This window comes from Neoarius graeffei, chromosome 7, assembly GCF_027579695.1.
Source record: "Neoarius graeffei isolate fNeoGra1 chromosome 7, fNeoGra1.pri, whole genome shotgun sequence".
Taxonomy (NCBI): domain Eukaryota; kingdom Metazoa; phylum Chordata; class Actinopteri; order Siluriformes; family Ariidae; genus Neoarius; species Neoarius graeffei.
The window spans coordinates 98,154,250-98,173,551 of record NC_083575.1 but is presented as its reverse complement, the minus strand read 5'-3'; the positions used below and the strand labels follow the sequence as shown (position 1 = coordinate 98,173,551).

Sequence of the window (19,302 nt, the reverse complement as noted above, 5' to 3'; positions counted from 1 at the left end):
TTATGCTGATTTAATTATGACACAATCAACGATGTGTGTGACTAGATTGAGAAAATTACTTTGCCCAAAAATAAGACGCTCCCTTCCGGTCCAAGTGTGTGTGTGTGTGTGTGTGTGTTTTACCAGTGTTGTGTTAGTTAACGTGAACGTGGCTTTGTTAAACTACTTCAGTAAAGTGTGAAGTTTCTGATCCTCGCTTTCTTTTCTTCCATGTTTTAACCCTCCAGATGAATCCGAAGGTAAACCGTGCACGAGTGAGTTTGTGCATGACCCTTTGAAATAATTGCCCCCCCTTTTTTCCTTCTTTAGGATACTTCCCTATGCTTCCCCTCCTACTGTCACTTCATTTTATTGTAATTTTATTCAGTGTACTGTAACTGCCTAAGGATTAATTATGATTAAATATCAGTTGTTAAACAGCGTAAAATCTTTGGCTTTTTTTTTTTAAGTCATTGCTTTTTATTTATACTTTACATTTGTACAATTTTGTATTTGTTATTGGTGAGTTCTTCCCCTTAATTGTAACTTATTATGATTAAAAAATAATGAAGAATAATTAAAATAATGAAAGTCAGTAAAAGAGATTGATTAAAAATTGGTCAGATATCAGAAAACAAACAAAACGGATATTGGCTCCTGTAACAAATGGCAGCGACTGGATTTGGAAAATAAATTTTTGGAAATGTTTGTAGATAAAGAAACTTGACTATTGTTTTTATAATTGATTTTGTTATATTTATACTTACTCATTTTAGTTTTAGAAAATTAGTGTGAGCAGTAATGGATTTATAAACCAGGCTATGGTTCTGTCTCACGCTCTTCTCACTCTGTCTCTTTAATAACCCGTCCCTGAGCTGCTTCACCACTTTACTGGGAATAACAGCTTTCTGTGCTCATAATGCTAAGAGTGTTCAATAAAATCATGTCCGTGTGTGTGTGTGAGATAGATGATGGACAGAGGAGGCAGGAGGAGGATGTTGGAGTTCAGTTTGCTGATAAGTTTATTCAGGATCAGGAGAACGTCACACTGCTGCTCTCTCTGCTCGAGGTCAGGCTGAGATTTTATAGAAGTGTTAATATATAAACTGAACTTGATGTGTAAAAAATATTAAATCGTGTGTGTGTGTGTGTGTGTGTGTGTGTGTGTGTGTGTGTGTATAGGAGTTTGATTTCCATGTGCGGTGGCCTGGTGTGAAGCTCCTGACAGCATTGTTGAAGTGTCGGTGTGCTCAGGTTCAGGGCATCGTCCTCATCAGCCCGATGGGTCAGTGTCTTTTTTTTTTTTTTTTTTTTTTTAAATATACTCTCTCACACACCATCACTGTGTGTTTATTTTTATTTTGTTTCTTTGTAGGCGTGTCCAGGTTGATGGATTTGCTTGCTGACTCCAGAGAAGTGATCCGTAATGATGTGGGTTTTAATCTCTTCACCACAGCCAGCCATTTTCAGTGTACAGTGTTATTACACACACCTGACCTGACCTGCAGTGTGTGTCTCCTGTGTGTGTGTGTGTGTTCAGGGTCTCCTCCTGCTGCAGCAGCTAACTAAAGGAAACGCTGCCATCCAGAAAATCGTGGCCTTTGAGAACGCTTTTGAGAGACTGCTGGACATCATCACTGAGGAGGGGACAAGCGACGGAGGTCTGGGGACACGGACACACACACACACACACACACACACACACCTGAGCGTGTATGCGCATGATCCTTCCTTTCTCAGAGCCATCAGCCCATAACTCACTGTGTGTGTGTGTGTGTGTGTGTGTAGGCATTGTGGTGGAGGATTGTCTGCTCCTGCTACTGAACCTCCTGAAGAACAACAGCTCCAATCAGAACTTCTTTAAGGAGGGTTCCTTTATCCAAAGGATGAAGCAGTGGTTCCAGCTGGGGGAGGAGAGCGGTGGGGGCTGGTCCGCTCAGAAAGTCACCAACCTACATCTCATGCTGCAGGTCTCTTGCGCGCGTGCACACACACCCTCACACACCAACAGTACGAAATACAGTCTCGATCTAACTTCACTAAACCTCTAGAACCTGAGTTTCCATTCCAGATGCTGAGATCAGAGTAAATCTCCATTAATATAGCAACTCGTACCGTGATGCTAACGGCTCAATACTGGATTTATTTTAACTAAACCCAAACCTGCACTCTCGCACCTTACAACTCTGAATAAACACTCGCCATTCTCCTGTGAATATTTTTGTGAACACAGTTGTTTTTCAGAGGAGTCTTCCCCCCCCCATGTTTGAGCTCAGTGTTGTATCGGTGCAGATTTTGTGTTTGACTGTGTTTTTCTTTCACTGGAAACTTTCTACACAACACTGAAGACACTCTGCATGTTTGCAAAGCAGCTCTGTAATGGGTTTGTATAAGTAGTCAGCATGATGTTACCATCACCATGCTTCACTGTTATTACACTGCAGAATGTAGAACAATTCAAGAGGGAGTGAAAACTTATGGAGGAGACTATATGTTGCATTGTACCAACAATAATTTTCTGGCTTGCATTCAGAGGTGTGTGTGTGTGTGTGTGTGTGTGTGTGTGTGTGTGTGTGTGTCCACAGCTGGTGCGTGTGATGGTGTCTCCAGTGAACTCCCCTGGAGCAACAGCCAGCTGTCAGAAGTCCATGTTCCAGTGTGGTCTGTTACAGCAGCTCTGTACCATACTGATGGCTACTGGTGTTCCTGCTGATATCCTCACTGAGGTGTGTGCATACACACACACACGACTGTCAGTGTGACACATTTCAGTGTAAATAATGAAAGGCGGGATTTGATTGGCTGGTGAAATGAAACGTTAACAGCTGCGTGTTTCGTGCCTGTATTTTAATTTCACTCATTAATCTGTTAATTGTTTAATGAATAATCTTTGTTACCTCTGTGCAGACAATCAACACCGTATCAGAGGTCATCCGCGGCTCACAGGTCAATCAGGATTACTTTGCATCCGTAAATGCACCATCCAACCCACCACGGTGAGCATCTGACAGTGTGTGTGTGTGTGTGTGTGTGTGTGTGTGAGAGAGAATGAAAAGCTGAGAGAACTTTGGAGGCATGGTATGAGTTTCAGTGAAGGAGACACCGTCTTATCTAGGAGACGTGGCCTGTCTCTCAGTCTTGGTAAGGAGGTGTGGCTTCTGCAGTTCCTCTTAGTAATGAGTGTTTGGTGTCGTAATAAAGGTGTGGCCTTGTCTCTGTGTAGGAAGCATGGGCTCCTAATTAATGGAGGTGTGGCCTCTGAAGTTCAGTTTCAGTGAAGGTGTGGTCTGAGAATGAAGGAGGTGTGGCCTCTGCATCAGGCTACAGTGTGGGGTATAGTATAGAGGATGTGCAGTCATGTGACCTGCACGTGTGTACTCCGCCATATTGGACGGCATCAGGATTGTTTACCTTGCGCGAGCGTAATGGATCCAGGCAGTAATCCCCAAGAAAATTCGGAAAATACCCCATCTACATCGCGATTACTTGTCTAAGTTTGTTCAGCATCTTGAAGGTGATGTGAGGCAGCGTTACGTGGAAAAGTGTTCCAGGTTGGGGATTGCAGATCCGTACAACTTGCCGCAATCCTTGTTCAGGGAAATTCAGAGCTGCGGTGCCGGCGATTTGCCCGATCTGGCCTACCACGACATTTACAATTTTCTTGTTAATCGTGAATCGTGTTACACTGGCAAAGCCCTCAAAGCTTACAAGAGCCTGGAAGCTTATAAATATTTTGTTGCGGGATGGATATCCCAACTATACCTCTGGAAGGTTCTGAAGAAGAATGTCTACTTGATAACCTCACGGGTAAGTGGCATTAAGACGTTTATCATAAAGAGACTATGCAGGACGTTTTATCATAAAGAGACTATGCAGGACGTTTTATCATAAGAGTGTTCGAAATCTAAACTCAGTTCCAGATATGAGAACAAAACAGTAAATCAGAAAGCTGCGCACATTTGCGCAGCTAAACGTGCGCAGCTTTCTGATTTACTGTTTTCCTCTCATACTTCCTATGTTTCATGGACTGTAACAGCATTTGTTCATTTAGTAATTTTAATACAGAATTTACTCTGATGAAATTATTCAGACACTCCAACGCCCCCCCTAAAAAAAAAAAATCGGATCTGCGCGATTCAGCCGTGAAAAAGGCGCATCCGCTGTTTGCATCCCTGTTTAAACTCGTAGGTTAACCGACTTTAACCGGCTAATGAGGCTCGGTGGTCGGTCAATATTTTTTTTTAGTTTTCGCATCCCTACTATGGATTGGCCTTTCAAAGGCATATATGAGCCAAAAAGATAAAACATTGTCTCGGACTAGGCCAGGGCAGTAGGGCTCGGCATAGCCATTTTAAACATTACAGACTGTCTAGTTTCTAAGTATGCAGTTATCATTCAATCCGAAAATCAACTTAACAGATGTACTAGGAGTATTGAATTAGAAGATTACACCTACCTGATATGAAGTGTTCACTACAAATTCGGCTGGTAGAACTGGGGTACCAGTTTTCTCTTCGCACAGCAGACACCCATTTTGCGCGTCTCTCCTCGTCTGCGGGGAATCTATAAAATGACACGCCCTCCTTTTGGCCCTGTCTATTGGTACAACCAAATGCTGAACAAGATATAACCATTCTCAAAAGATCTACTCCCACACACTTGATAATTAGAACGGGTTCGTCTAAGTTCTATGCGCGGCCATGCCATCCAAGATGACAGATAAACAAATATCACGTGACCTCGTGACGTCACGTGCACGCTCTCTATAGGGTATGTGGTTATGTCTCAGTTTTGGAGGTGTGGCCTTTGTGGCTCCATCTTAACGAAGATGGCGTGGTCTGATAAAGGACGTAGCCCTGTGTGATGTAGCTCTGTGTGTGTTGCAGGCCTGCAATTGTGGTGTTGTTGATGTCGATGGTGAACGAGCGTCAGCCCTTCGTCCTGCGCTGCGCCGTGCTCTACTGCTTCCAGTGTTTCCTCTACAAGAACCACAAAGGACAGGCAGAGATTGTGTCCACTCTGCTGCCCTCTACTATAGATGGTGTGTGTGTGTGTATATATATATATATATATATATCTCATCTCATCTCATTATCTCTAGCCGCTTTATCCTTCTACAGGGTCGCAGGCAAGCTGGAGCCTATCCCAGCTGACTACGGGCGAAAGGCGGGGTACACCCTGGACAAGTCGCCAGGTCATCACAGGGCTGACACATAGACACAGACAACCATTCACACTCACATTCACACCTACGGTCAATTTAGAGTCACCAGTTAACCTAACCTGCATGTCTTTGGACTGTGGGGGAAACCGGAGCACCCGGAGGAAACCCACGCGGACACGGGGAGAACATGCAAACTCCACACAGAAAGGCCCTCGCCGGACCCGGGGTTCGAACCCAGGACCTTCTTGCTGTGAGGCGACAGCGCTAACCACTACACCACCGTGCTGCCCCCATATATATATATATATATAACTCTTAATTTCCTTATCTAATCACTGTTCATAATGTAGACAATATTTACTCTGTAACAGCTGGCTAGAATTAAACACTGAGTTACTGTGTGTGTGTGTAGCTCAGTCGATCTCGGCTGGTCAGTTGCTGTGTGGAGGTCTGTTCTCAGCAGACTCGCTCTCGAACTGGTGTGCGTCAGTAGCGTTAGCGCACGCTCTCCACGATAACTCCAACCAGAAGGAGCAGCTGCTGAGAGTTCAGCTGGCCACCAGTCTGGGCAAACCGCCCATCTCTCTCCTGCAGCAGTGCACCAACATCCTGTCCCAGGTATATATACACACACACACACACATGCTAGAGCAACACGCATTCATCAGACTATTTTATACTGTTGGTTGGAGTGGTGTGTGTGTGTGTGTGTGTGTGTGTGTGTGTGTGTGTGTGTGTGAGAGAGAGATCCTAAGCATAAATTGTGATGCATTGTGATTTTACAGGGTGATAAAATCAGTCGGAAGGTAAGTGTGTGTGTGTGGAGTGTCTTGGTGTTAGCAGGGAGCCCCTCTGTGTTAATCATGTCGGGATGCTTGTGTTTTCCTGATGTTGCAGTTTGTGCTTCTGTTTCTGACCTTCGCTTCAGTCTCTGGGGCTTCGTTCTGCTCAGTCCGGTTGTTGTGCTACAGTGCCGTGTTCTAATCCTGTTTAAATAGCCCTGATTTTTTCTTTCCCCCCATTTTCCTTTGGTTGAATCTGTGTGTTAGCTGTCTGAAGATGAGGTGTTAGACAAACACCAGGCAGTTTTTAGGTGAGGATTAAACAGGCATCAGATTATAGAATAGAATGGCTTTGCCACTGCACAAATGTACAACGAAATTTAGGTCATCGGAGAGCAAAGCCACTGCGTACATGTGCGCCGCCACTCTTGGGCACTTCAGCCCGAGGCCGTCCCATATTAACCTAACCTGCATGTCTTTGGACTGTGGGGGAAACCGGAGCACCCGGAGGAAACCCACGCGGACACGGGGAGAACATGCAAACTCCACACAGAAAGGCCCTCGCCGGCCACGGGGCTCGAACCCGGACCTTCTTGCTGTGAGGCAACAGCGCTAACCACTACACCACCGTGCCACCTGTGGGTCAGTCAGTCTGTTACTTGGAGTCAGATGAGCATTGGATGAAAGTGAGGCAATTTTGTTATGGAGAGTCAGACAGTCATTAGCTGAGAGTAGGACAATCAGACGAAGCCATCTTCATCACCCTGGAACGACCATCACTGAACAGAGGAGGTGGTCTGAGACACCACTTATCAGCCACCTACAATGCAGTCCTTAGCACACATCCCAGAAAACTGAATACACGTCCACACCAAGGTGGTGTTTACATTAGACCGTATCGGTCTCGTTTTCGTCGCGGATGCACTGTCCGTGCACATTAAAACGCCGGGAAACGACTCCACAGGCGGAACAACTTGAATCCGCCAGGGCCCACATATTCAACCCAGTTCGTATCTGATCCGGTGCTGTGTAAACATTGAGGAACGAGGAAACGCTGTGCTGAGCTCTAGCTGATGTCGTCATCGGACAACGTCACTGTGACATCCACCTTCCTGATTCGCTGGCGTTGGGATCACACACACAGCAGCTCAGTCCCGAATCACTGCTCGTGCGCTTCACTCGCGCGCTCTGTGAGCTGCGCAGGGCCGGAGTGCGCACCCTCCAGAGGGCACTCGCTGTTCAGGGCGGAGTGATTTGGAGCGCAGGAGGAAGCGCTGAGCCGCACTGAGGTTTATTTACACATTTCAACTTATTTACCTCCTTCAGGCGCTTAAACTCAGTGAGAACATGAACATCACAGCCAGGTGTGTTTATCTGCTGGAGAAGGTGTTCGCTTGCCATCCTTCCACTTGCAAGTGGTGAGTGACTTGCGCATGCCCGATATGCACTGGGATCATGTGACGTGCCGTCTAAGTAGTCATGTGATTAGCATATCCGTGTATTGGCGTTGCTGTGTGCACGCGAATCGTTTTAAAAACGTTAATCTGATGATCCGCTGATACGGTCTAATGTAAACACCACCCAAGACTCAGCTGACTTCAACAACCCACATGATGGCAGAGAGAGAGTCAACGACCCACAGGTCACCCTAACGACCCTCTAGGCTGCGAACACTGTTCACTCTCAGCCTCCAGTAACCCAACACCTACAGGATGACTGAGAGGGTCAACGACTTTTCCTTAGGGTTGCTTTTGGTCCACTAGAGGATAAATACCTGGAACTCCCCACTAGTCAGACAGAAGTGAAGAAGCCTTTCAGATGAGAGATGAAACCTCTTCGAGGATTTCGAGCAAGTCCAGTTGCCTTCTTTAGCACCTATGGATTACTGTACGATGGCCTGGATGACTGAGAACCTTCACAGACGTACACCTGCTTTAACATTTATAATTCTGTAAAATACAGTAAGAGTTTGCATCCATTAGACTCCCAAGTCGTTAGGGGAAGTAAATGAGGCTGCCACATAAGCAGGATTAGAACACAGGGTGGAGTCAGTCCTGTCCCTTACCTCCTGTCCTGCAGGTGGAAAATTTATCTCCCCCTCTCTCAGCAGAAAAAAAACTAATTTGTGAATTTTCTATTTTTGTGGTTTTACTACTTCACCACTGAAGGCCGAGTCTGAACAGGTGAAGATCAAGGTATTCTTTTAAACTTGATATAATAATTTTTAAAATGACATGAACACCTTCACATAATCATTAACTGTAGAGTCTCAGTGTTGAGCTGAACGTTGTCTGTGTAGTGTAGCATCTCGAACAAAGTGTTAATCTAGTGAGGTGAGCTAATGCTCGTTTCTTAGTTAATTTCAGTAAACATCTAAAAAAATGTTGTATACAATGTCCGTATTATGTATGTGTAATGCTTCATGTAGTAATTAAAGTATAGACTTGTTATATATGTAGTGAAAGTTCATTATGTCTACCTATTGAAACTATTCTTTAAATTCGTTTCTTAAGACAAGGATTTTAAGATGTTACCTTGACAGTTTCGGCGATAAACTTCCGCCTTCTTCAAAACGGGCACCAGATGTCGAGTGGTGACGTGCCTTATCAGCTGATGTTACTCTAAGGAGGCGTGAACGTCCCGCCCAATTCTTCAGTCATTCGCGCTGAAGAAAATAGATTCCAGTGTTGGATTTTAGAGGCAGTGGAGATATGAAAGCGTGCGCAGAGAACTATGAACCGGGATGAGGGAGCGTACGCGCTGTCGCACACCTGGAGCGCCGTCCTGGAGGAGCGACCTGACAGCAGGAAGCGTGAACTACCTGTCAAATTGGGCGGGACGTTCACGCCTCCTTAGAGTAACATCAGCTGATGAGGCACATCACCACTCGACATCTGGTGCCTGTTTTGAAGAAGGCGGAAGTTTATCGCCGAAACTGTCAAGGTAACATCTTAAAAAAATCCTTGTCTTAAGAAACGAATTTAAAGAATAGACTTGTTATATATTTGAGCCATTCCACCGAATCGGTGCCATTTCCGTCCCTAGAAAATTATATGTATAAATGAACATAAAAATGTACTTTAAAATACATTTCCTTATTACGCAGAATGTCCTGCACATTGATGTGATTTCAAATTTAAGATATATAATTGTAAGGATAAATTAAAAACTACCTAAAACACTGAAAAATAGCATGTGTTACCTGTCCCCACACTCTAACTTTATACTTAACTATGAAATATTATGATTAAAATCCTTCAGAAACAGTATTTCTTTTGCACTGTTGTGACTCCATATCCTAGCCATGGTTTAAATATTTTTTTTTCATAAGAAATCCACAATATCTTAGTTAAAATACACATTTTAGTCGTGTCCCTGGGTTTTCACTCAGTCCTGTTACCCAAACATATTACTCCATCTGACAAAAATTTGGAACATTCCATAAATCACATGCTCAACAGGAAGTTACATCAGTTGTGTCTTCTGAAGGCCATGGGAAGACCAAAAGTTAGTTCTCTCATTTACTTTTCTGTATGTTTGATGATTTTTTTTTTTTTTAAACTTTGATAAGGTCAATGTCAACATACTGTCCTGTTACTTAAATAATTTCTTAGATATTTTTGTTTATTTTAAAAATACAGATTTTTGGTAAATCACTAGAATGTGCTAAGTGTGGTCATGCTATTAGCGATGACGCCATGTGGCTTAATTCCATGTATTAGCTAATCCTAGGCTTAAAAACTCAGTCCTGTTACTCATATAGAGTATGCAGCCATCTTTGACTTCCAAACCTTGTAAAAAAAAAAATAAATAACGTAGCCTGAGGCTGACCAATACACATTTTTGAATAGTTAAATATGTTATCAGTGTTGAAAAGATATATAACAAATTAAGTTTAATTTGGGAGTGGTACAACAAGCAAATGGCACCCCTTCGGTGGAACGTCCCATTTATTGAATTAACGTGTGTGTGTGAGAGAGAGATTATATAACAAAAGTGTGTTCTACCATCAGATTATAGAACTGTACCAAAAACATGTCCCATGAAATCAGGGCTTTTTGAGGTACCTGGAAAAATGTATTTCAGGACAGTAAAGTTATTATTTACATTAAAAAGAATTCTTTAAAAAAAAAAGTTTAGCGCCAAAGCATCATCTGTCCTGTCTATTAGCTCCAAAATTATGGGGGGGGGAATCTGCTGAATAAGTTGAGGATTAAAGTCTCTTGAATAAATGAGAGATCCGTTTTTCTCTAAAGGCTAACGATGACGGGTCATACTTTCTTATCCATTTATAGTTAAGTCTCATGTTGAATTTGTCATATTACAGCAGCTATAAACAGTCGTTCCCAAACCAGCCTCTCTGTTAATAAGACACAAGGAAAAACCACACAGCTTGTCATGTTACTGAGAAACCTGAAAGATGCGTAAACTCTTACAGTTCCAGCTTCACCTCTGACTGTTCCACAGCACCGACACTGGAGACTCCTTCCATTCATGTGGAATAAATATCTCCTTAGAAAATATCAGTTACGACAGTGTTTTTATCTTTTTGCGTGGAGTCTCTGCTGGACGCTCCCTGTGAATGAGCTGTTGCTATAGAAACAGTAATGTATTCAAATGAGTGCATTAATATAAACCTGCACTACTGTCAGAGCTGCCGTTGGAGAGAATTAATCAACACCTTCTGACCAATCAGAGTCCAGGACTCAGCAGCAGTATTGAATGCATGCAAGTCATAACCTCGGGTCATGTTTGCTCTTGTAGTTTGTAAAATAACTCTAACACTCCGTGTTTTACTAAGTTGAAGTTTTGATGTTTTTTTTGTTTTTGTTTTTTTTAAACGTTTGTGTTCCTTCACTGTCTGTTTTGAGACAGTCGACCTGCTAGCAGAGCATGAGAGTTTTTGGCTTCATTAAAAAAAAAAACAATGTGAACAGGCCACACCCAGAAAGACACGCCTGGAGCCACACCAGTGTATTTTACATGTGTTTCAGAACAGTGTGGTGATCGTGTGTTCAGTTTGAGTTTGTTTATTCCTTATACAGCACTTCTACTGAGTCAACAATAAAAACATGATTGAAACATAAGGAAGTGGTTTAAAAATGTGTCCATATTATGGTGTGTGTGTGTGTGTAGGGCAGTAAGGTGCAGACGAGGGTGGGTCTCCTCATGCTGCTGTGCACGTGGATCAGTAACTGCCCCATCGCCGTCACACACTTCCTCCACAACCAGGAAAATGTCCCTTTTGTATCCTTTGTGTGTGTGTGTGTGTGTGTGTGTGTGTGTGTGTGTACGCGAGCACATGTTTGTGTTGCCTTAATTGGGTGTATGTAGCTGACAGCTCAGATCTCGGAGAACCTGGGTGAGGATGAGAGGCTGGTCCAGGGTCTGTGTGCTCTACTGCTGGGAATCTGCATCTACTACAACGACAACTCACTGGAGAACTACACCAAGTACGACTCGGTGTCTCTCGCCCTCTCTCACCACCTTCCAGTCTTGCAGACATGCCAACCATTACGGTTTGCCCGTAATCATTACGGTTTCGGTGGTCCAATTGCGCTATTACGACTTTGAAGTCGATTATTACGGTTTTTGCTCATAATTGATATTTTCAAATTTGCCGCCAGAATTCCCACACTTGCGATTTCCCAGTCTCCCGGCAGAGGGCGCTATTACTAGAATGTCAGCCAGTGCTTTAGAAACACGGTCTCTGATTGGTTAACCTCAGCAATTTTATCAAATTTCGACCAATAAGAGCCCCGCGCACATTTTGTACTTTAGAAGAAGCAAACAATGGCTGACAGTTCAGCCGATCCGTCTGACCCGCCGCCGAAAAAAGCAAGAAAAACGATCGGCAAAACTAAGACCGTGTACCAAAAATTTAAAGAGGAATACAGTACCTTGTATCCGGTTTTTGGTGCTTTCCAAAATCAAGGTATATGTACAGGTAAACTTTTTCAATATCTGCTGTCTCTAGTCAGATTAGTTGTACGTGTTTATACCAAATACTTGTTTTTATATTTTAGTTTGGTTGAATGACTGCAATACGAGATGCTCTAGTCATGACCATTCATACTTACGATATGTGTATTTTTAGATTTTCATTTATGATTCATTTATATATGTACTCGGAGATTCAAGCATTTTTTCCATTTTCAGTTTACTCATATATATGAATGTGGAAAGTTTTACAGTAGGTTTGCATGCTTTTTAGCTAATCAAGGTCTGAAGAATGTTATGATGGGGATGCTGTCTATCAGATTCACGTAGAACTGGAATAGATGTACTGTGTTTGAACCAATGTTTTGTTAATTGCTGATATTTTTATATTGTAATTTGTCATTTTTGAGAGAAAACACTTCTTGTTGCTTGAAGTTATAGAATAAAGTTTTCTCAGTTATTTTTTGATAATCATTTGATTTCTTTTCAGAATATATATTCTAAAAAACAGCATTTTATGTTCATTTGCAAATATTTTTGAAGTTTGACAGAATAACTGAAGTTGTATGATTTTTAATATTATAAGTATTCAAATGGTACTGATTGCCCTTTATTTTCACTGTAAAAAGCCACCAGAGGTCACCATTTCTGAATGCATTTTATAAAATTTTCCGAGCCCAAAGGGGGGGGCGCACCCCCCTTTGGAACCCCCCCATGCACACACTTCGTGCATTATGTCTGCCATTGGCAGACATGGACAAATATCTCAAAACCATTACAATTTGCTATCATACAGGGTTGGCATGTCTGGTCTTGAGAGCAGAACTCTAATGATGCTCCGTTTATATGCAGCTTAACACTGAAAGCAGAATAAACCCCATCACATGAACACTGTTTTAGTGGAGGAGAGTGTGGGAGACGTGAGCGTGATGTCACCCGTAATGTCTGTTTCTGTGTCAGAGAGAAGCTGAAGCAGCTGATTGAGAAGAGAATCGGGAAAGAGAACTTCGTTGAAAAGCTCGGCTTCATCACCAAACATGAGCTGTACTCGCGCGCCGCTCAGAAACCTCAGCCCGCCTTCTCCACGCCGGAGCACATGCTGTTTGACCACGAGTTCACCAAACTGGTCAAGGAGCTCGAGGGTCAGTGGCTCTGTTGCTCCGCCCTCTTTTGCTCTCCAGGGAGAAATATCAGGCTTTCATATTTATTCATTTATATTCACTCAGTCACAGAAAAGGAAGACGAGTCTCAGACGATTTGCAAGTCGATTCACACTAATTTACTGATTCGCGACTCGACTCGGAGTCGTTTCCCTGACTTGTGGACTTATGCCGATTTGATTATTTATCAGTGTTGAACAGATGGATAGACGCTGTATCTCTATTGAGCTGACCTGTAGAGGTCAAAGGTACTGACTGTGTGTGTGGTGATGCAGGTGTGATAACGAAGGCTGTGCACAAGTCCAGTGAGGAGGAGAAGAAGGAGGAGGAGGTGAAGAAAACGCTGGAGCAGCACGACAGCATCGTCACTCAGTACAAAGAGCTGATCAGAGAACAGGTACAACAGTTAGCCCTGCCCCCACTGTCCGATTGGATGAAAAACAATCAAGAGGCGGGACTGATGTTCCCCAAGTTCCATTTATAGATCTTGTGTGCACGTTAACATGTGGTGTGCAGGTAAATAAACGTGTGTGTGTGTGTGTGTGTGTCAGGATGCTCAGATAACAGAGTTTAAGGAGCAGGTGTCAGCATTAATGTGTCAGAAGGAACAGATGGAGAGCACCATCACACAGCAACTGTCTCAGATCCAACAACACAAAGACCAGTACAACATCCTCAAACTCAAACTAGGTGGGTGTACACACACACACACACACACACAGTGTACAACATCCTCAAACTGGGTGGGCACTGCCATAGAAAGTACATTTACTGAGCTTTTTTTGGTGAGGGGAATTGATGTTTGGCTCCCACATGAAGTCCTGAGAGGAAATGATGATGCCCAGGAAGCAGGACGACTCCACACTGTTGACCAGAGAGTTGTGCAAAGTGATGAAGGTGGCTGGAGCTCGGTTACACCTGAAGTCCACTACCATCTCCACAGGCTTTAGAGGGTTGAGCTCCAGATTATTCTGACTGAACTAAGTTACATGATGATAAATTTCCCTCCTGTAGATGGACCCCTCTCCACCAGAAATGAGTCCAATGAGAGTGGGGTCATCCACAAACCTCAGGAGCTTGACAGAATCATGACTGAAAGTGCAGCTATTAATGCACATGGAGAAACCTGGGGGGACAGGATGAAACTTTGAGGAGAACCACTGCTTATGATCAGCTTCCAGATTTATGTGGCTTCCTGTTGGACAGGAAGTCAGTGATCCATCTGTAGGTGGTGTTTGGCACACCCAGTGTGGGAAAACTTGTTTTGGAGCAGAGCTGGAATGATCGTGTTAAATGCAGACAGAATTCTGGCATAGGAGCTAGGAGAATCCAGGTGCTGGACAATGAACTGAAGCGCTATGTTGACTGCATCATCAGCACACCTGTTGGCTCTGCAGGCAAACTGCATTGGGTCTGGGAGCAGGTCAGGTCCAGATTTGCAATGGGACATGGTGCTCAAATGAATTTATTACTACAGAGATCATGGCAACGGGTCTGTAGTCATTCAGTCCTGTGATCCCGGGCTTATTTGGGATGGGAATAATGGTGGAGGTTTTGAAGCAGGCTGGCACATGGCATGTCTCCAGTGAAGTGTTGAAAATAGTTGAGTACTGGAGACAGATGGTCAGTACAACGTAGAGGAGGAGGTGGAATCCGGTTTGGCTGGCTGCTCTGTGGGGGTTCTGATGCTTAAGTATCTTGTTAAAGGAACAGTCCGCCGTACTTCCATAATGAAATATGCTCTTATCTGAATTGAGACGAGCTGCTCCGTACCTCTCCGAGCTTTGCGCGACCTCCCAGTCAGTCAGACGCAGTCAGACGCGCTGTCACTCCTGTTAGCAATGTACCTAGGCTCAGCATGGCCAATGGTATTTTTTGGGGCTGTAGTTAGATGCGATCAAACTCTTCCGTGTTTTTCCTGTTTACATAGGTTTATATGAGCAGTGATATGAAACAAGTTCAGTTACACAAATTGAAACGTGGCGATTTTGTATGCTATGGAAAGTGCGCACTATAATGAGAGGCGTACTAACACCTTCTGCGCACTTCAGCAGCGCATTGATATCTGAGCTCCGTATCAATGCACTGCCGAAGCGTGCAGAAGGTGTTAGTACGCCTCTCATTATAGTGCGCACTTTCCATACGTGTTTGGTCGCACACTCTGCCTTGCCAAACCTGTATTTTGCGTCTTTAAACCCATCGCAGTTCCCGTTACCGAAAGCCTTTTCTTTTTCTAAATGTAGCTGTCTGAGTTTAGCTGTGAGCCAGGGTTTGTCCTTGTTATAACTCGCCCTGGTGTGTGTTGGGATACGACACTGAAGCTGAGATAAGGCATCAAAGCATCAGTGTCCTCATCAAGACCATCGTTTGCAGACTTGAATGTCCCCCACGGTACAACCCAAACACACACAGCTGCTGCGCTGCATCACTACTTCATCTCTGACGACCTCACAACAGGTTTAGAGAAGTGTTTATTTTTGCCTGTGTGTGAGAATCGGACGGACCCTTACATGATCGGAGTGCCCCGGTGTAGCACAGGGTCCGCCGTTATGAGCATTGCTAACAGATGTGTAGCAGTGATCTGGAATCTTTTTCTCTCTGGTCAGACATTTAATAAACTGTTTGTATCTGGAGAGATCTTGACTTGCGTGACCTTTGTTAAAGTCACCAAGGATGAGGATGGGAGTGTCTGGGTTTGCCCGCTCCTCCGCGAGTATCCGGTTGGTAAGTGCCCACTGTGTTACCTGCATATTGGCTTGTGGCGGAATGTAAACACCAAGCAGTATAAAGGACGTGAGCTCTGTGGGAGTAGGATGGGCTCCAGTTAATGTAAATGATTGTAAGGCTGGAGAACAGCGCTGCTGAATCCGTCTCACTGCACCAGCTGCCATTGATTTTAAAAAAAAAAATTCCACCGTCTGTGGTTTTGAGAGTCTTGTCACAATCAGCATGAAAAAATTGGAGGTCCTGCAGCTGCAGGGCCGAGTCTGGTGCAGAGCCCCACAGCCATGTTTCCATGAAGCACAAAACGCAGGATGTGGAAGAGTCTCTGTTCATTAGCGATTGTAATTTGTTCATTTTATTGCTGAGTGAGCGCACTTTGAAGAGGGATGTTGCCAGTTCGTAGACCACGCCTTCAGAGACGAATCGGGTGTGTTTTGCTATTCGGCCAAGGGAGAGGGCACCTTTGACCACAATGTCCAATAACTCCTCCAATGGTGTTTCTCTGATGTTCAGGATCTCTTCTCTAATAAAAACCATCGGAGTATTTTCACAATAAACAAAAGACAAACAAGTAGGCACCAACACACCAAGGTGGCCGTGCGTGGCACCATCTTGGAACAGTTCTGACTTGTCACAGCTGTGTGTGTGTGTAGGAAAGGACGGAGCAGTGTCTCAAGCTGATGTTCAGGTGAACGGTGTTCAAGTGGAGGAGCTCTCTGTGCTCAGAGTGGAGCTGGAGGAGTTACGCACACAGCACACACTGCTGCAGACACAACTGGGTGAGAAGGACACGCTCATCAGCAGCCTGGTGGGTATCTGTGTGGGGGGGGGGCACGTTTTATACTAGCCTGCTAATTACACTGCTCGTTTTGTTGTTTATTTTATAAGTTCATTTTCTGCGTGTTTGTGTAGAAAGCAGAAGCAGCTCGGTCAGCAGAAGCACCAGCATCTACATCAGAAAACACAGAACTACTGAAGGTGCATGGAACAAATCACGCTGTCTGTCTGTCTGTCTGTCTGTAGGCACTGCTCTCCTTCTGTATTAGTGTTTGTTTATCCATGTTGATAAGTCTACTTGGAGAGGTGTGTGTGTGCGCGCATGTTGTACTGAGTGTGTGTTTGGTCGTACAGGAAGTGGAGTCTCTGCGAGTGCAGGTTCAGAGTCAGCAGGCTGAGATCTCCCAGCTGCAGAGTGAAAGACACGAGCTGCAACGGAGAACTCAACCCACGGTGAGCACCGATACTAAAGAACTAGTCTATAAAAAGTCATTACAGAACAGATACTGACAGGACTCGTCAGTACTCACCATTACTCAACGTCAGTACTCACCATTACTCAACACACTGTGTCTCATCTCAGTCGGGTTCGAGTAACGAAGCAGAAACGGCTAAACTCCGTGAGCTGGAGCAGAGACTGTCCACACAAACAGCAGAAACACACCGACTACAGGTCTCTCTCTCTCTCTCTCTCTCTCACACTTTCATTATTTGTTTCCTGTGGCTCATAACCTTTCTCCCTGTTTATCAGACACATTATTTAATTTCCATTCCAAGTATGAACTGTGTGTGTGTGTGTGTGTGTTTCAGGAGGAGGTCCAGACTCGCTCTGCGAGCAGGGCACAGTTGGAGAAGGAGCTGGCGGCGGCGAACAGCACAGTGGCCATATTGCAGACGGAGAAGGCGAAGCTGCAGCAGGAAGTGAGCGAGTCGAAGAAGGAGCAGGACGATCTGCTGATGCTCCTCGCTGATCAGGACCAGAAAATCCTCGCTCTCAAACAGACACTTAAAGACCTCGGCCAGCCGGTAACTGCATCACCACAGTCTCCTGCCCCTCTGCTACTCACCTGCTCTGTCTGATGCCCCTGTGCCTTGCCTTTCCTGCCTCTAATGGCAGAAGCACTTCTTCTCACTGACTATAAGCCCTGTTTTAGTTTTGGTTTAATTTGGACTGCAGTGAATCCCTGTCACATGACTACATTTTAAATGTTTTAAATATTTCAATCAAAAGTTTCTCAGTGACGGTGAAGATGATGTCACTCTTTCTCCACAGATTGAGGATGAGGATGATCTGGATGCGAGGGACCAGTCTGATGAGGATGATGATGATGAGGAGGAGGAGGAGGAAGAGGAAGATGAATAGAGAGACTGCGTAGAATTCAGGGGAATTAAACTCATTCTGACCCGTTTAATCCAGACACTAATCGGAGGAGAGATAAAGGGTCTGATTTCTTGCTGCAGAGTCACCTGTTCATTTTTAGCTTTTATTTGTTTATTTCCTGTTTGCTAATGCAACTTTACCATCATATTTGTTCATTTGTACTCTGAAAGTTATTTAGTGGAGCAGCTCCATTAAAAATGCTAATGTGGCTAGCAGTGACTGGACTCTAATAGCTACCAGTTAGCATGATACCTGCTGAGTGTTTCCTTTAAAAAAAAAAAATTCATTCAAATTAAACATTGTTTAGCAAAGTAATTCCGCAGAGCTGATGGTGCTAACACGTAGCAGTCACCGCCAGTCTGGAAATGCTGCTACTGAGGAGTGTGAGCCAATGGCTGCTAGCTAGCATGCGATCTACCTTTTGTTTTTCATTAATTAGCAACATTAGCATTTTCAACTGTTTTAAAATATAAATACAGCTCAGTGATTTTCAGATGAACATGTGGCTGTCTTTAGTTATATTCTAATGGAAGAGTTGACAATTTTTACTAATCATCCCTGAAAGTTAGCAGCTGTACATTTAGCATCAACTCGTCTGCATATTTGCTTTAATTCAGTGCTAACAACGTTACCGTATCAAGCTGAATGGAAATCTTAATGTACATGAGTAACTGTAAAAAGAATGTACAGCCAGTTAAATAATGCTAATGTTGCTAAAAATGAAGAATCTCATGTCAGGTGTGATGTCATCGCAACTTTACTGACCTGTGCTGCTGAACAATGCTTAAACTTCACAATGTGTACGGTACATTCTGAGAGAAGAAACTCCTCGATCTAGAATATAAATATACAAAATATAAAAGTGAATACACAGAAACAGTTATGTTTAAAAACGCTGATGTTGCTAATGGTAAACAGAAGCTGATGGCCGCTAATCAGCTGAACACTATTGACATTTATGTATTGAGTAAAATTGGCATACTTCAATGCGTCTTGGCTGAAATCGATTAGAATAAATATGACCTCAGTGAGAACAGGTCCACAAAACACTAATGAAGGTTTATTGAAGCGAGACTGAAATTCTGTTGAAGCTTCAGTGAAACACCTGGAATGGAGCTCTACTGAAACTATTAAAGCACCAATGAAGATACAATTATTAAGGCTTAACTGAAGCTCCTGTAATGAAACTGTACTGAAATTCTACTGGTTTGAAGCTCTATGTTCTAATGAAGCTGGAAGAGAGCTCTAGTTAACCTGTAATGAAGCTCTTTTGAAGCTGTAGTGGAGCTCTGTTGAAACTCTGCTGAAGCTGTACTGGAGCTATAAAGGAGCCCTAGTGGAGTTCTGTTGAAGGTCTCCTGAAGCTGTAGTGGAGCTATAAAGCAGCTCTGCTGA

At 43.8% G+C, this 19,302-nt stretch overlaps 1 protein-coding gene across 6 annotated transcripts in view; it reads left to right on the top strand.

Moving 5' to 3' along the window:
- uso1 (USO1 vesicle transport factor) overlaps positions 1-18,941 on the top strand; it is a 29,189-nt gene extending 10,248 nt beyond the window's left edge. The window contains exons 5-27 of one of the 6 annotated variants that reach the window (XM_060926644.1): positions 228-254; positions 948-1,048; positions 1,162-1,264; positions 1,355-1,410; positions 1,520-1,640; positions 1,768-1,949; positions 2,565-2,705; positions 2,887-2,975; positions 4,866-5,020; positions 5,556-5,761; positions 5,929-5,949; positions 8,094-8,108; positions 11,062-11,172; positions 11,260-11,378; positions 12,826-13,007; positions 13,301-13,422; positions 13,577-13,715; positions 16,403-16,557; positions 16,662-16,727; positions 16,881-16,979; positions 17,110-17,199; positions 17,337-17,552; positions 17,800-18,941. In XM_060926644.1, the coding sequence (XP_060782627.1) occupies positions 228-254; positions 948-1,048; positions 1,162-1,264; positions 1,355-1,410; positions 1,520-1,640; positions 1,768-1,949; positions 2,565-2,705; positions 2,887-2,975; positions 4,866-5,020; positions 5,556-5,761; positions 5,929-5,949; positions 8,094-8,108; positions 11,062-11,172; positions 11,260-11,378; positions 12,826-13,007; positions 13,301-13,422; positions 13,577-13,715; positions 16,403-16,557; positions 16,662-16,727; positions 16,881-16,979; positions 17,110-17,199; positions 17,337-17,552; positions 17,800-17,889 (2,606 nt within the window). In that variant the 3' untranslated portion in view covers positions 17,890-18,941. Of the gene's footprint in view, positions 1-227; positions 255-947; positions 1,049-1,161; positions 1,265-1,354; positions 1,411-1,519; positions 1,641-1,767; positions 1,950-2,564; positions 2,706-2,886; positions 2,976-4,865; positions 5,021-5,555; positions 5,762-5,928; positions 5,950-8,093; positions 8,121-11,061; positions 11,173-11,259; positions 11,379-12,825; positions 13,008-13,300; positions 13,423-13,576; positions 13,716-16,402; positions 16,558-16,661; positions 16,728-16,880; positions 16,980-17,109; positions 17,200-17,336; positions 17,553-17,799 lie in introns of all 6 variants that reach the window. The other 5 variants (XM_060926643.1, XM_060926647.1, XM_060926645.1 and 2 more) reach the window with 5 other exon arrangements.
- The last annotated feature ends 361 nt before the right edge of the window (positions 18,942-19,302 follow it).